Source organism: Dysidea avara, chromosome 3 (genome assembly GCF_963678975.1).
Source record: "Dysidea avara chromosome 3, odDysAvar1.4, whole genome shotgun sequence".
In the NCBI taxonomy this organism is placed as follows: domain Eukaryota; kingdom Metazoa; phylum Porifera; class Demospongiae; order Dictyoceratida; family Dysideidae; genus Dysidea; species Dysidea avara.
In genome coordinates, this window is record NC_089274.1 from 4,865,443 (window position 1) to 4,882,904 (window position 17,462).

At 36.8% G+C, this 17,462-nt stretch overlaps 1 protein-coding gene across 2 annotated transcripts in view; it reads left to right on the top strand.

The window, feature by feature from the left end:
* LOC136249015 (uncharacterized) overlaps positions 1 to 17,462 on the top strand; it is a 39,706-nt gene that overhangs the window by 8,521 nt on the left and 13,723 nt on the right. For both annotated transcript variants that reach the window (XM_066040897.1, XM_066040898.1), the window contains exons 6-15: positions 194 to 357; positions 458 to 527; positions 5,109 to 5,243; positions 5,292 to 5,391; positions 5,724 to 5,789; positions 6,868 to 7,041; positions 12,841 to 13,043; positions 13,092 to 13,214; positions 13,262 to 13,345; positions 15,549 to 15,641. In XM_066040897.1, the coding sequence (XP_065896969.1) occupies positions 194 to 357; positions 458 to 527; positions 5,109 to 5,243; positions 5,292 to 5,391; positions 5,724 to 5,789; positions 6,868 to 7,041; positions 12,841 to 13,043; positions 13,092 to 13,214; positions 13,262 to 13,345; positions 15,549 to 15,641 (1,212 nt within the window). The remainder of the gene's footprint in view (positions 1 to 193; positions 358 to 457; positions 528 to 5,108; positions 5,244 to 5,291; positions 5,392 to 5,723; positions 5,790 to 6,867; positions 7,042 to 12,840; positions 13,044 to 13,091; positions 13,215 to 13,261; positions 13,346 to 15,548; positions 15,642 to 17,462) is intronic.

Consider the following 17,462-nt stretch of genomic DNA (forward strand, 5'->3'; position numbering starts at 1 on the left):
TGTTTTATCAAGGCAGCACAGAGCTACGGAGGTGCGAAAATTACGTTTTCTTTCTTCCTGTCAATATACTCACGGGTGTTACGCGCCAACTTCTTGGGCCGCACGACACACTACCGTGTGTCTTGATTGCGCATGATTAGAATCTACAATTAGCTCACATGTACATGAGCATTATACAAGTCTTAATTATTAGATATGTGGAGAGACCTACGTATATGATGATGACTTTGCCAGTGGTTTAGATTTATTTCTTCAAGGTCTAACAGATAACCTTCCTCCAGATGTTAATTATGTATCTTACATTGTGGACCATCTAAAGAACTATTGTAAATCTTCACCAACTTGTTCTAAATTGTGGTAAGAATATATGCACGAGTGCATTTAACAAACACATGCATTAATTATGATTTGGAGTTTCACATCAACTTTGTCTACTTGTACTTCATTTATTCAATAGGGTGTACTGTTGTGCTAACCAGATTCATTCTGTGTTCAAACATGCTAGTGAAGGATTGGTGATATTTTCTGTAAGTTTGCATAATGTACAAACATGTACATACATATGCATCAACATGTATGCATGCAGAGGTAGATCCTAGTAAATGGTTTTAGGGTGGTTTCACCTAGATTCCTGAATCCAGTCTTCTTTTTGAAATTGAAAAATACTTCAGTAGAAGATTGATGTATTCTAATAGAATAGTCAGAGCAATTTTAAGCCAAAATCACTAAGAGATTACTTATTTCACAATGTAAAGTAAACCTCTAGTCTTTTGCTTTGTCATGGAATCATCCAAAATTGCTTCTCTAGTAAAACACCTTTAAAATTAATAGTAACTAAGTGAGATTCAATGTGAAATAATGTTTTGGATTCATTGCTAGCTACTTTACCATGCTGTGTCAGGGGAACCAAATGCCTGATCTTCCCTGGGTTGACCATGATTATGGCTTAATGTGCTGTTCTACTTTGTAGTTAGAAACCACTCAGAAAATTTTCTAGAACTGCCCCGGTAAACAGTGCACTCAGTTCAGTTTTGCAATGACTGTTCTATTAGAGTATTGGAATGCTCTAATAGGATATTTCAATTGTAAATTGCTTTTTGTAGGGGAGGATAGTAAAATATCTTTCCCTAAATTTTCATTGAAGCTGTTTAATGATTCTAAATTCAATGGACATGTATGTCAGGTATGCTAAGTACATATCCATGCATGTATAACTTATAGGGGGAGTAGGGAGACACTCTTGCCCTATACTGGATCATCCATTGATATGCCTTATGCATATGCATTGTATTTATTTATTTATATGTGTGTGTGGGTGTGTACGCATGCGTGTGTGTGGGTGTGGCTAGAGCTAGAACGGCTAGGCCAACGCTCTAGCCACTTGGTTGTGTGTGAGATAGAATAGCCAAGTAGGTAGAATAGCCAAGTGGCCAGAGCATTGGCCTGGTAGTTGAAAGGTTCCAGGTTCAATTTCTGGTTATGTTGTTGTTGTTTCCCTGAGCAAGAAACTTTACTTCACATTGCTCCAGTCTACCCAGCTGTTAAAATGGGACCTGACGGCTTGGTGCCAACTGGGGAAACAACCCACCTAGCTGTAGCATCAATAGTTACCTGGTGTAAACTGGGGAAGCAAACTGTCCAGCAGGGTGAAGGTCCAGGTGGGACTTCGGGTGCCTTCACCTTCACTTGTGAGAGATGGTACAGCCTCCTGTGGTGCCCCAGGAGGATTTACCTATGTTGACTCCTAGCACCTGAGTAGTGCAGTGCTCTTACCACAATCTGACATCCAGGTGGGACTTGCGTGCACTACTGGCATGTGAAGTATACTAATAAAACTAGGAGAATCTGAGAGTGTAGGTTCTCTGAGTTTTGAGGTCATGACTATTTTTGTACTACATATGTAGCTGCAAGCCATTTAAATCTCAATAAACTGACATGAAAGGGTAGAAAGAAATTGGTTGCTAAAGATATTGTATAAATGTTATGCTTTGAACCTTCTCCATATATTGTCTCTTTGTACAGGCATTAGACTAGAGTATTTGCCTGCTTATTATAATCTAATCCAAAACAGCCAAGCTGTAAAAAAAGAGTGCGGCCCCCAAAAATGCTATGGTGAAAAAAGATGTGAAATCCAAGGTGGCGGTCAAGACCAAGCGGCACAAAAATTCACCTGAATTGTTGTTATTAAAATTTTTACCATTAACCTACCATCACAGCCATTTCTTGGCCGCTACCTTGGATTTCGCATCTTTTTTCACCATAGCCTTTTTGGGGGCCGCACTCTTTTTTTTACAGCTTGACTGTTTTGGATTAGATTTCACTTCTTTTTGTATTTGTATACCCCAAATAGGCCGGCTTTGAGGTTTTTTTAACCTATCTTTTTTTCTTTACCACAGGAAGAAGAAAAGATGAAACAGATGTTGAATACTTTAAAATATTTCTGATTTCATCAGTAAATGTACATTATTTTTATATATGTAGTACATATATTCATTACAGAACTCTCCATGGTGGTTTCTTTGTAACTGAACACTCTACAAGGTAACTTCTTCTAACTGATCTCTCTACAGGGTGAATTGTTTGTAGCTGAACTCTCTACAAAGTAACTTCTTCCAGCTGATGTCTCTACAAGGTCACTAGTTTGTAGCTGAACTCTCTACATGATGGTTTCTTTGTAGCTGAACTATCTACAAAGTGATTTCTTCTAGCTGATCTTTCTACAGGGTGATTTGTTTGTAGCTGAACTCTCTACAGGTGATTTGTTTCAGCTGGACTCTCTACATGATGGTTTCTTTGTAACTGAACTCCCTACAAAGTAACTTCTTCTAGCTGATCTCTCTACAGGGCGATTTGTTTGTAGCTGAACTCTCTACATGGTGGTTTCTTTGTAGCTGAACTCTACAAGGTGATTTCTTCTAGCTGAACTATCTCTTTCCGTAGTTGAACTCCCTACAAGGTAACTTCTTCTAGCTGATCTCTCTACAGGGTGAATCGTTTGTAGCTGAACTCTCTACAGGGTGATTTGTTTGTAGCTGATCTCTATACAGGTTACTTGTTTCTAACTGATCTCTTGAATTCTCTTCAGGGTGACTGCTCTATTAGGAGGACTGCTCTATTAGGATGACTGCTCTATTAGGATGACTGCTCTAGTAGAGTATCTCGATCTCGCACTTGCTGCACCAAGTTGGATTTCGTGTTATAACTACGTGGCTTTAAGTCTGATTCTTCTACACCATTGAAGAACCTTTCTAAGATGATTACTCCATCTGTACAGCGATTTTCGTAGCATTACCCCAAGCGGTTTATCTGGTAGGCGTGGCAAGCAGTCGTTTTGTATTAGCTAATCTCGATTGCATAATTGTTACACACTGTTGAGTTTTTCGTTGTATCTTCCTGGTTTTTAGCTCGATTTCTTTCAAACCACAAAAGGTTTTAGGTTCAATAGTTAACCTATTCACCCACCGATTTTCAGCTTCTTCCCATACACGGTTTACCCTGTAGGCGTGACAACATATTGGTGTTATTTTTCGTGAATAATCGCTCATAACTCTTTGCCTGTTTATCGTATTCCAGCCAAAGTTGATACCGAGATGCGCCTTTATACCCCCCTTCTGTATGCCAAATGTCAAGGCAATCGGATAAGGCGTTCGCGTTTTATAGCAGTTTTTGTAAGTGTGCGAAAAGAGGAAGAAAAATAAGAAGAAAAAAAACGAAGAAACTAAGCCAATTTTTGAAGTCGCATATCTCGGGAATGCCTGAAGCGATTTGGCTCAAATTGGTAATGTGTACTGAAGTTGGAGGGCGTGTCTACAGCAAAAATCGTCTTGTTTCATCAAGGCAGCACAGAGCTATGGAGGTGCGAAAATTACGTTTTCTTTCTTCCTGTAAATATACTCACGGGTGTTGCACGCCGGCTTCTTGGGCCGCACGACACACTACCGTGTGTCTTGATACTTGATTGTTCTAGAACAAGTACATGCAAGGAAAAATTGCATAGAAATGCATAAATACCTATAAAGAAACAAGGGAAAGCTGCAAGACTGAAGGGATTTTAATGTTTAATAGTACATCTGCAGGTGTAGATGACCTCCCTTGATATCTTAATTTTTATATTTCTATTATTCCTAATAAAACTTGAAATTTGTAACTTTTCCTCTGTACTTTTGGTAATGTAATTATGACCGGTGAACCCGCACATGCCGCATCTAAACTCTAAAGAAAGAATGGTACCAGGCATACTGTATAAAAATAGTTTTGCATCTGAATGTGAGCCACAACTATTAATCACTGAAAAAAGAAGTGGCTATTATGTTTTGTTTTCAGCTATTTCAGCCTGTTACACAGCATTACAAAGAAAAAACAGTATGAGAAGCACTTCAGCAATCTGTCCATTTACTATGGCATGATAGCAACATGGGGATGTCACTGCAATTCAACAGAGCAAAATGAAATAGGACACAAAGAAGACTAAGATACTGATGATGCGTGCATTGTCTGTAATACAGCAAGGTAAAATGCACTGTCAGGCTGAAGTGACACCTAGCAGTGAAAATATCAAACCTGTAGCCTTAGCCATTGTTGAGTTATACTTGTCTGAAGGCATCAAGTAGGCAGGCAGACAGGCAGTTAGTTAGTTTAATAATCAGTCAGTACAAAATTGCATTTAACAAGTAGTTGCAACTAATCAGAAGCATTTTAGGTTGTACTGAAGGCATTTTTGGATTGTTTCCACCTAACAATACTGTCAAGGTGCCATGAAGGTATTGTCCGTTGATTTCTGGTCAAGATTTTTAAGTGAGAAGGTGCTAACCTGCTTGAGATCCCTAATGTACTGTATGATACTTAACTGCTCTATTGCTTTGATTACTTTTACTTCTCTATTATAATACTTGATTGCTCTGTTAGAGTATTTTACTGCTCCATATCTCTAATGAATAAATTTGGTATAGCTTTATGGTTTAAATTTGATGGTTTGCTAATACATAATCCATCCCCTGTACAAAAAACGTGACTGCATGGAGTCCTAGCTTATATACCTTTATGTGTAGAGCAAAGTATATTTGTAAAATTGTTAGTGTTCATGGATAACAAAGTTTCTTGTGTTATAGAATTTGAGTGATGAACGAGTTGGAAAAGTTTACGAGGAGTACAAAACATACCCAGAGAGAGATATAATAGGACATGGAGGATTTGGTAAAGTTTACAAGTTAACATCGGACCTTGTGGTTAAGGAAGAGTTTAAGGTATGCATGTTTACCATAGGTACATGTACATGGCTTCACTTTTTACAGCGTCCATTGGTATTCTCCAACCCAACAGTATTTCAACGTGTGATGAAATTTGGCTTTGATACTAGGCATCATGTGATACCACTGCTAGAATATATTGTTGGTAATGTAAATTGTTGTATTATTGTTGTTGTTGTTGAATATATTGTTGTATTGTTGTAAATTGTTGTTGTATTTTTATACGTATGTTGTACTTATCTATATAACAGCCATGCAGGGTTAAAAACATGTGCAAGTACTGACAATAAGGAGGCTATAGTGGGGACTAGTGTAGTCTACTGGGGTAACAACTGTTTTAGTTGTAGAATGAAGCTTACAAACAAAAAAATTAACACTTTTAAAGCAATAAGATTTCCAGCTAAGCCAAAGTGCCAATGCACTTTATATCTAAAGTTTTCAGATAAATATGTACATTTTTTTGTTATTCTGATGTAGGAGGAACAAGAGAAGATAGTTCTGAGAAACGTGTGTTCCTATCTGTAATGCCTTATATGAATCGAAGTACGTTTGTATATAATAATTATATTACTTAACAACATTGTCATAGTAGTATTAAGCTGTGTGGTATATATTGTGATAATTTGACTAAAATACTAGACACTATACTAGTGGATCTAGTATATCTATATATAATATGTAAATCCAATGCAAAAAATTTAAACAGAGGAATAGGGATTGCTTTAAAATAAAAGCCACCAACCAAGAAGGGATCGCTAGGGTGGTAGTGTAAACCACATCTCTATTTTTCCTCGACACAGGAGTCAAAATAGGAATTTGTGGTTTACATTACCACCCCAGCAATCCCTTCTTGTTTAGTGGCTTTTTAGCAATCCCTATATTCCCCTTTTTGTATTTCCAATTTTTTATATATTTAGTATATAACTGGAGAATACAGACACTTTCCTATTCCTTGCAATTTCGGCAAACGTACAAAGTAAAAAGCGTGATCACATGACAGTATGGGAGACAATTGTTTGGCATTTTGTAGCACGTACTGTTTTAGTACTCGAGTGAATATAAGGACATCTGATAATGAAATAACTAAACACAGCTTTAAGGGAGGCAAGGAGACTGGATGAGCAAAGACGTTTTTTCACGAATTAAGTTTTATAGATTACGCTTTACGGATTTAAATTGCAAGTTGTAGAAAATTGTCTGTATACAGTGTAACTATTTAGAGTGTGGTTGTTGGGATTTACCATGGATATTAACAGAATATTCTTGGCACACACTGTGGGTTTATTTGTTATAGTTACATATGTATATCTCAGTACAATGTCAATGTCATTGTTACCCAAGTGAAACTATGTATGGGGATGATCACTATGAGTATGCTGGGATGTAACTGGATCAACAGGATACAACTGTTTATTGTAATGTATAGTTATTTCCCTAAATTTTGAATAATGCATATACGTATACACATATCTGCTTCTCCATACACTTATCACATGATTAAAATTGGTATGTACATATAACGGATGATAATCATCTTAGCATGCACTGGGATATATAAATTACATACATTATATATGTATCATGTAATAGTAAATTCTTAATTTTGAACTTTAATTTGTAGAAGGTCTACATGAACAGTTTAATGGAACTTCTTGTAGATGTATCTTGGATTACATGTACGAGTTTCAAGATGAAGAGAAGTGCATCCTCTATAACTACACAGTGATATTCCTACATGTCTATAAAGGGCTAGAATACTTACACAGCAAAGGAATTGTGCACGGAGATGTTAAAGGTTCAGTTTTTGTAGCAATGTTCTTTCGTAATGTGATCAGTATACCAGAATACTTATACAGTACACTAGTATCTGTATAATTATTGAGAATCATCAAGGCTCACGGTAGTGAGTCGTGTGGCCAGTAAAGCAGAAACACTCGCCGCAGATATTAAATGACGCTACCACTACACGTGAGGATTTTTCAGGAACGAGTGTTGTCAAATTTGGCCTTCCTGTAACTTACCCGTCACTTACGCTATCCCTCTGAAACTCTAGAGTTGAACTCATCGTGTCACTAGTAACTGCCACACAAGCAGTGAAGCAAATCCATGTCAATTGTTTTGTGATTGAGATTGCTGACATCAAAGAGGAAGTTTCATTTTTTTTATCGCATGCGGTTAGATATAACCACAGGTGTATGCCTTGCATTCCTTTGTGCATTCCGAACACTGATTGCCCTGCTGTCGCTTTAGTATTCTCTCAATCGCCTCAAGATTCACATCTTCGATTTCACCATACATGATTACCCTACAGAAACAAGTCACCCTGTAGAGAGATCAACTAGAAACCAGTGACCTGTAGAGAGTTCAGCTACAAAAACAAGTCACCCTTTAGAGAGATAAGCCAGACAAAGTAACCCTGTAGAGAGATAAGATAGAAACAAATCACCGTGTGGAGGATTCAGCTACTGTGTAAACAAGTTACCTTGTAGAGAGACCGGCTAGTTTAAAAAAAAAGGAGAGATCAGTTAGAAACAAGTCACCCTGTAGAGAGATCAGCTAGAAACAAATCACTTTGTAGAGAGTTCAGCTACAACCAAAATCACCCTGTAGAACGTTCAGTTACAAACAAATCACCCTGTAGAGAGTTCAGCTACAAACAGAATACCCTGCAGAGAGTTCAGCTAGAGACAAGTCACCCTGTAGAGAGAATCCTGTAGAGAGTTCATCTACAAGCAAATCACCCTGTAGAGAACTCAGCTACATTTCAACTCACCCAGTAGAGAGATCAGCTGCAAACAAGTTATCCGTAGGGAATAATTTACATGTAATAAACGTATGTATTATATATATATATATATAATTTGTACATTTACTGATAAAATCAAAAATAGTTAAAGTATTTAAAATCTGCTTCATCTTTTCTTCTTCCTGTAGTAAAGAAAAAAGATAAGTTAAAATTCCCCAAAGCCAGCCTATGGCCGGCTTTGGGGTATACATACAAAAAGATGTGAAATCTAACCCAAAACAGCCAAGCTATAAAAAAAGAGTGTGGTCCTCAGAAAGCCTATGGTGAAAAATAATGTGAAATCCAAGGTGGCAGCCAATAAATGGCTGTGATGGTAGGTTAATGGTAAAAATTTTAATAATGACAATTCAGGTGAATTTGGTGCCGCTTGGTATTGGCACAAAATTCACTTGAATTGTTGTTGTTACCATTAACCTATCATCACAGCCATTTCTTGGCCGCCACCTTGGATTTCACATCTTTTTTCACCATAGGCTTTCCGAGGGCCGCATTTTTTTACAGCTTGGCTGTTTTGGGTTAGAGTAGGGTATCTCTCACACTTGTTTCACATGTTTGGTTTTTCTTTATATCTCAGCAAATACTCTCAGTACAAAAGGTTCGAACTACTATAGTTACTTTGTGTACAGATTGATTTTCATGCTATTTCATCAAGTGGATTACTCTTTAGGCATGAATACAAATTCTTTACTATTTTGCATAACTTCCTTGTTCTTAATTTGATCTGAACAAAAATTGAATTGTAAATGTGCTGCATTATACTCTTACTGCCCTCCACATATCTCAGTAATGGCTGGTTGGATTCGACTAAAATTTAAAATAGAAGGTACCCTACTCCAAGGGAGTATTCACAGCAAAAAATTCCGCTATCAAGTTACAGATGCATGAAAACAACATTACGGCAGTTTCTTCATTCCTGTAAAATGCATCTAATCCAAAACACCCGAGCTTTTATATAAAAAAGGGTTTTGCCCCCAAAAAGCCATGGTGATAAAAAGATGTGAAATCCAAGTTGGCGGCCTAGAAATGGCTGTAATAGGTGAAATTTTTAGTATGATAATTCAGGTGAATTTGTACTGCCTCCTCCAAGTTTTTCTAGGATTTGGCAACAAATTCACCTGAATTGTCATTATTAAATTTTCTGCCAACCATCACAGCCATTTCTTGGCTGCCAACTTGAATTTCATATCTTTATTCACCATGGCTCTTTGGGGGCCTCACCCTTATAGCTTGGCTGTTTTGGATTAGATATCACTTCTTTTTGTATTTATATTCTCCAAAGCAGACCATAGGCCAGCTTTGTGGCCTTTTTTTACCTGCTATGTTCTTTACTATGCTAAGAATTAATCTTAAAGATGCATTTTTATAATTGTACAAATTTTTGTATAAATGCATTTTCTCAACACGCCAACAGAATGTAACTATCCAACTTGCTACAATTTTGGATAGTTAATTAATCCCTGTTACAAATTACTATGTAACTAGTTATATTTTTATAATCTACAACATAACTTAATTACAAAGTAGCTGACCTCTCAACTGGGTTACTTGTTTGTAGCTGAATTCTCTACTGGGTGACATTTTTGTAAATGAACTCTCTACAAGATGATTTGTTTATAGCTGAACTCCTGGAGGATGATTTTTGAAATCCATACTGTTGTTAGCTGAACTCTTCACAGGGTGATATTTTTTGTAGCCAATACATGGTGTATAGCTGAATTCTTCAGTGATTTGTGTGTAGTTGAACTCTGTATGGTGATTTGTTTGTAGTTGAACTCTGTATGGTGATTTGTTTGTAGCTGAACTGTGATTTGACCTCTACTGGGTAGCTTGTTCTAAGGTGAACTCACTAAACTTGATGTGTTTGTAGCTAAAGTCTCTACTGGGTGACTTGCTTGTAAGCACACTTTCTACAGGATTTGTTTATAGCTGAACTCTATACAAAGTGACTGCTACCCGACAAGTCACCCAGTGGAGAGTTCAGCTAAACAAGTTACCCAGTAGAGAGCTCAGCTACAAACAAATCACCCTGTGGAATATTCAGCTACAAAAAAGCCACCCTGTAGAGAAATCAGCTACAAGCAATCACCCTGTGGAGAGTTAAGCTGCAAAAAACCACCCTATTGAGAAATCAGCTTGAAACAAATAACCTGTAGAGAGATAGTTCAGCTACAAACAGGTCCCTCAGTAGATAATTCAGCTAGCTTCTACACCCTTTGGATATCTATTTCAACAAAAAAATTATTTAGTTGAAAGTTTCCAATGCAGATTGAACTGATCCATTTGGATTTTCTGTGCAGTAGCTGCAGATAGTTAAGTTTTGTCTACTTTTGTTACCTTTTACACATAGGTAAAGCCTTTTTGCTAGGCTTGAGCCTATTATGCTCAAAATTTTACTTATTATTCCTTCCAGAATTTCCCAAAATTTTCACCTATTATTCTGTTTTATTCTTGTGTCTAGCCTATTATTCCAAGCTAAAGTTTCTGTAGCTAGTCACTTAGCTTTCAAGATGCTGATCTATGTAGTTTTGTCAGAATTAATTAATGGCCACAAATGAAGTGCTCCCTCTTTTACATCATTAATTTTTCTAACAGTAAGTAGTTACAACAGACTTGGAATAGCTATTTGCAAACTGCAGTATTAATTCAAGTGTTTTAAATTATTGGTGTATTAAAGCTATGGTTGTAGCTACGTACTAAGATAATGATCAAAGACTTTAAGAAGATACACTGGTATTAGATGTACAAGTTTCAGAATTGCAGATATAATCATGCAGTTGAACCCCTGATGCTGGCTGCAGACTATTAACATGAAACAATCTGAATGCTTTATTAGAGTATTTGAACGTTCTATTAGAGTATATCGATCTTTTAAAGGCTTTCAGCTCCTTTTCAGCCAGCACTCTTATAATAATGTCAGCTATATATCACTCTTAGTAGCTTAACTCTTTCTTTTAGCTAATCAAGAATAGATATGCCCCTTAATTCCACCGATTATTCCCATGGACATCCGATAATTCTAAAATTCTGTCTTTAACCATCCTATTATTCTGGAATTATTCTCATGAAATTAGTGACCCATTATTCTCAAAATTATGCCGGCATAAAAGGCGCAAGCCTACTTTTTGCTGAAAAAAAGTTTTGAAATATCTTGGGAGAATGCTATAGATTGGCATTGTTAGTTTTAGCTATTCTATGTTATTAACATAACATTAATTTAGGCTGTTTTAAAGCCTTTAAATTGCACAAACCTGCAGTGTTTTTGAGGTAGAGTCCCCAGACCCCCTTGAAACTTTACTTTATACTACAGCCGTAAAACAACATTCATGCTGTGCTCTCCCCTGTATGCCAGCTCTAGAATCACCTCTGCCTTTACAAGACCATAGGAGTAGCAACCCAGGGGAGCAAGGGGGGCTGGAGCCCTCCTTGCAATTTTTTGATTGTAAATTGCAAAAAGATCAAGATACTCTAATAGAGCAGTCAGTTACTCTAATAAAGCAGCCACAGTATTCAGAGAAGCAATGTAGCAAATTATGAAGTTGTGAATAAGGATGTTTATGTGCTTTATCAGTGATACAACCTATATTGTTTAGTAGAGGGCAGTCATTCTTAGCAGGTATTGACCTTTTTTTTTTTTTGCTCTTCAGCGCCAAACTAGAGTCCCCCTATCTAAAAATATCTTGCTACACCTATGAAGACCTTGTATCAAGGTTGCTCTAACTTTAATGTGGGTAAATGTGGTCAATCATTTGGTAAGGATATTTTAAACTAAAACAAGTACACAAAAAATTGAAATTTTCTACTAGCGTAAGGACCATAGCACATCACTATTCTAGTTGAAAATTCCAATTTTTTTGGGTACTTCTTTGTTACCTTTTTGTACATAATTATTATGACTGGTGAACCCACGCGTACCGTATCTAAAATAGCGCCGTGTGCCCCAGCTATATTAATTATATCTGAAAAGTGAAGTATCTGTTGTCAGCTATGTTCAACCAGTTACACAGCATTTCAAATCAAGAACTGTTCAAAAAGCACCTATCTCTGCAATCCAAGCATACCAGAAAAAAACGGTGCCGCGCGCCCAAGTTGTATCAATTATCATCTGAAAATTGAAAGTATTCGTTGTTGTTACCGCTCTTCGTTTTTGTCTATGTTCAACCCATTACACAACAGTACAAATCAAGAACTGTTTGAAAAGCACCTCTGAAATCAAAGTAGCCACTATGAATAATATGAACAATATCAGTTACGAAAGGAAGCCATCATGTGCTACCGCCAAATCAACACTTTTCGCTGTCAACAAATATGAATGGGCTGCAAAGGGGGACACTGGTAAGTCGTGAAGAATGCATTGTAGATACTGCGGTATACCAAAAGGCACCTCTCAGTCTGTAGCAATGTCAAACAGTGAAAAAAATCATGCCTGTAGCCTTAGCCATTGTCGAGTTATGCTTGTCTGAAGGCATCAGTTAGTTACTCAGTCAGTCAGTAGAAAATTCCATTAATTTTTTTTTAAGTCTTGTAGCAATTTGGTGAAAGCATTTCGGGTCAATCTAAAGGCTTGTTTGGGCTTAGTTTTACATAACGAATACTGTCTCATCGCCGTCAGGGAAAATTGAGGCTGGTTTTTGGGTGATGTTACTTTGTTGGCCACACCTACTCCTTTGTGGTCCCTACTGTGCAGCACTATCGTACTGTATGATAACAATTGTGATCCTTAAGCATGTACGTAATAGTTTTAATTATGATTGAACGTATGGTTTTGTTGTATTTTGTGTGCTAATTCAGATCGAAATATATTGGTCCACCAGACCTGTCCATGCTTAAGTCCCATACGTTGTAAGTGTCCTGAAAGTGGTGGAGTGAAGTATGTGTTGGGTGACATGGGCCTGTTTTGGGATGACAAAGGACATCTCAGTTCTAAGTACATGGAGTGGGCAAAACAAAAATCTGATGAGCCAGCTGGCACTGCTGGGATGAAAGCAACAGAAGTAAATGTACATTCACTGTTGTATTAGCTTGATATTCTCATACTGTAGTTATACTTCATGGGGATGCAAGATGAGAAGTGTGGTAGTACCGAGGCAGACATTTGGGCTGGTGGCATGACAATGATGAAGGTTGTGGTTGGGGGACATAAGCAAATAGAAGCCACAGAACATGTCAGTTACTGTTTTTGTTTATTGTTTTAGTTTAATGTTTATTGCAGATTAATCGATACCTAAAAGCCATCTCTATTAATAGCAGTGAACATGTACACAACATCAGTAAAGCTAGCAAAATTGCACAAGAGGTATAACTATTTGTAGTTTGTACTAGATACAGTATATATATATATAATTATATATATAATATATCAAGACTCACGGTAGTGAGTTGCACGGCCAGTAAAGCAGAAACGCGCACTGCAGACAATAAATGACGCGACCACTACACGTGAGGATTTTACAGGAACGAATGTTGTCAAATTTGGCCTTCCTGTAACTATATATCTAATCCAAAACAGCTAAGCTGTAAAAAAAGAGTGCGGCCCTATAGTGAAAAAAGATGTAAAATCCAAGGTGGCGGCCAAGAAATGGCTGTGATGGTAGGTTAATGGTAAAAATTTTAATAACGACAATTCAGGTGAATTTTGTGCCAAGACCAAGCGGCACCAAATTCACCTGAATTGTTGTTATTAAATTTTTTACCATTAACCTACCATCACAGCCATTTCTTGGCCGCCACCTTGGATTTCACATCATTTTTCACCATAGCCTTTCTGAGGGCCGCACTCTTTTTTTACAGCTTGGCTGTTTTGGATTAGATTTCACTTCTTTTTGTATTTGTATACCCCAAATTAGGGATTTTTAACCTATCATTTTTTTCTTTACCACAGGAAGAAGAAAAGATGAAGCAGGGTGATTTCTTTGTAGCTGAACTCTCTACAAGGTCATCATTCTAGCTGATCTCTCTACAGGGTGATTTGTTTGTAGCTGAATTCTCTACAGGGCGATTAATATTTGTTTGCAGCTGTACTCTCTACATGGTAGTTTCTTTGTAGCTTAACTCTCTACAGGATCACTTGTTTCTAGCTGATCTCTCTACAGGGTGACTTCTTTCTAGCTGAACTCTTTAAAGGTGATTTGCTTGTAGCTGAACTCTCTACAAGGTGACTTCTTCTAGCTGATCTCTCTACACAATGACTTGTTTCTAACTGAACTCTCTACAGGGTGATCTGTTCATAGTGGAACTTTCTACTGGGGGATTTGTTTACAGCTGAACTCTCTACACGATGGTTTCTTTGTAACTGAACTCTCTACAAGGTAACTTCTTCTAGCTGATCTCTCTACAGGGCAATTTGTTTGTAGCTGAATTCTCTACAGGGTGATTTGTTTGCAGCTGAACTCTCTACATGATGGTTTCTTTGTAGCTGAACTCTCTATTAGGTACTTTCTTCTAGCTGATCTGACTACAGGGTGACTTGTTTGTAGCTGAACTCCCTACAGAATAACTTGCAATATAATATAATTCTATAATGGAGTAAATTATAAACGTAGCTGAATTCTCTATTAGGGTGACTGTTCTATTAGAGTATCTCGATCTCACATATGTTACACGTAGTTGGCTTTGGAATCATAACTCAGTGGTTTGTAATCCGATTCTTCTGTACTACTGCAAGGACTTTCTATGATAATTATTCCAGCAACACACCGATTTTCAGCTCACTGCTCTAAGTGGTTTGCCTGGTAGGTGTGAAAACTAATAGTTTTTTATTCATAAAAATCGATCGCGTAATTTTGACACAGGTTGGGTTTTGTGTCATATCTCGATGACCTTTATCTCGATTCTTTTCAAACCACAAAGAGGCACTCCTACGATGGTTACTCCATCTACATAGTAATTTTCAACTCATTCCTTCTAGCGGTTTGCCCTGTAGGCGCGACACACCTTCGACCTAATTTTACGCAAATAATCGGTCATAACGCCGTGAATGTTCATCGGATTCCTACCAAACTTGGTACTGAGATTCGCCTTAATGAACCCTTTACGTGTGCCAAATTTCAGCCCGATTGGAGCATGCATTCGTGTTTTATGGCGGATTTTGCAAAGTGTGCGAAAAGAAGTAGAAGAAAAAAACGAAGAAAAAAACCCCAAACTTCGGAAATGGCTGGAGCGATTTTCTTCAAATTTGGAATGTGGACTCCCCTACCTAGCCGGCACGTCTGTAGCAACTTTGGTTTCAATCGGATAAGGAATCACGGAGCTACAAAAGTGTGAAAATTGAGTTTACTTTCTTCCTGTAAATATACTCACGGTGTGGCGAGCCGGCTTCTTGGGCCGCACAACATACCGTGTGTCTTGATATATATATACATATATATATATATATATTGCCATCATCTGTATAAAATACTTAACAAAGCACTCACTTTTTAAATAGCCACATAATTATTTTGTTGATGAAAATAGCTTATGTCATTACAATTTATACATCAATATTTTCATTTGTGTAGCTGAAAAGTGAATTTAACAATTTAGTCTTGGGCAATACAGGATTTAAAGATAAAGGTAGAGAAGTTTGTAGGAAACTTAATCAGATAGAAAAGGTAAATAGGGAATATTGCCTACTTTTATGTTGATCTATGTACATATACAGTAAGCACACACTTTTACGAGTACTACCTGAATTTCTTTGCATGCACAGAGCTCCAAATTGTGTTGCAAGGAATCTGTGGTAGCAGAACTGAAAAGTTATAGGGTCATTCCATACCAAATCAACAAAAAAAAATCCGGACCCCTTTTGATTTTCATGAAATTTGGCACAAACATGGAACATTTCAAGAAACTTTCTCACACCAAAATTTGGCTCATTTCATAGGTCTCCCTTTAAGTTATGACCACTTAAAGTTTCTGCTGAAAATTTTATATTGCTTACATGTCTTCAATAAAATGTCCATAACTTTGCTTGTGATTGACGTAGAAACATCTGGTTTAGAGTTTTGAAATGCTTATTAAATTCTCTTTGAGGTGATATATAATGTTTTATAATTGCTCAAAGGAAAAGGTCAAACCACAAAAATGTAGCCTTTTCCTTTGATCTTAATTTTCTAAAATATATTCTTTAATTAAATTTATTTTTGGTTTACACGTTGCTCTAATACCTACCATTCATCACTGTGAGTTTAAAGTTGGGACCAATAGTAGATCATGAGTTATAAGTGTTAATGTGCAGCCTTGTAATCACTGCTGTTTGTATGGTTCAAATACGCTAAGATGCAATACCAATTGCAAGTAACTTTATATAATAGTACGTCACAATTATTTTATACATTGTTGGTTTGTAAGTAAAGTTAATTTGTTTATGTTTTGTAAGAAAACCCAGTAAAAGCTTGTAATTAAATACATATACTCAAGTAATTTACCCCTTATCAAGCTTGTATATATTGTTTCTGATTATGACACCAAGTCTATTGTATAGTAGTGAAATATTGAACTTGATGACATTTTCACTAGCTACAGTAACTGCTACTGCTACTGTTAGCATTTAATGCTATGCAAGTACGTATTTTGATACACAAATGTAGCTATAGTGGAAACTGTCTAAGCCAGTAAGGCCAATTTTTTTTGGCCTTAATAATGTAGGTGGCCATTTATATAGTTTGATGTGTACAAATCTCTTACTTGAACAATTTAAAGTTGGCCCTTAATAGAAAGGTGGCCTTTCATTACAGGTGGCTGCTAAGACAAGTTCCACTGTAATTTGAAACACTTACAAATAAAACAATGTTATGTAGCTGCAGTCACACAGGCATGAATGTTTCAATATTGTAATCTACTAGAGCTTTTCTTACAAGTAGTAATGAACGACTGATGTAGTATTAACAGTCTTTTCAACTTATACCTTCAAAAATTCAATTGTGTACTGATATCAATGCATCAGATTTCATTGCATATCAAAGTTACATGTGAATGATTGTAGAGACTGTCATGCAATATGCACCACTTTCAGTCTCAACATTTACTATAACACTTTGATTTAACTTTGAAGTTAGTTGCCTTGACCCTTTCTTTAATCGATTGTTGATGTCTTTCACTTAAAGCTATAGATATGTATCAGTGTACAATTGCTGTAGTGAACCTTTCTACAATGTAATTTCTGTGGAACATTTCTATGATTCTCAATTATAGAATCAAATTATGAGCTACATTGCTATTTTTATCATGATACAGTTGATGTATGGAGTTTAAGCCAGTTACCTTAGGGCCAAAATTTATGGGCCTTAATGTGCAGGTAGCTGCTTAATACATTTGCATAAGTGTACAGTAACAATTTAAAATTGGCCTTATTGGAGTGGTGGCCTTTCTATACAGGTGGCCACTTTCCACTCTATTCCATCAAATTTTTAATTTGACGAGTAAGACAATGC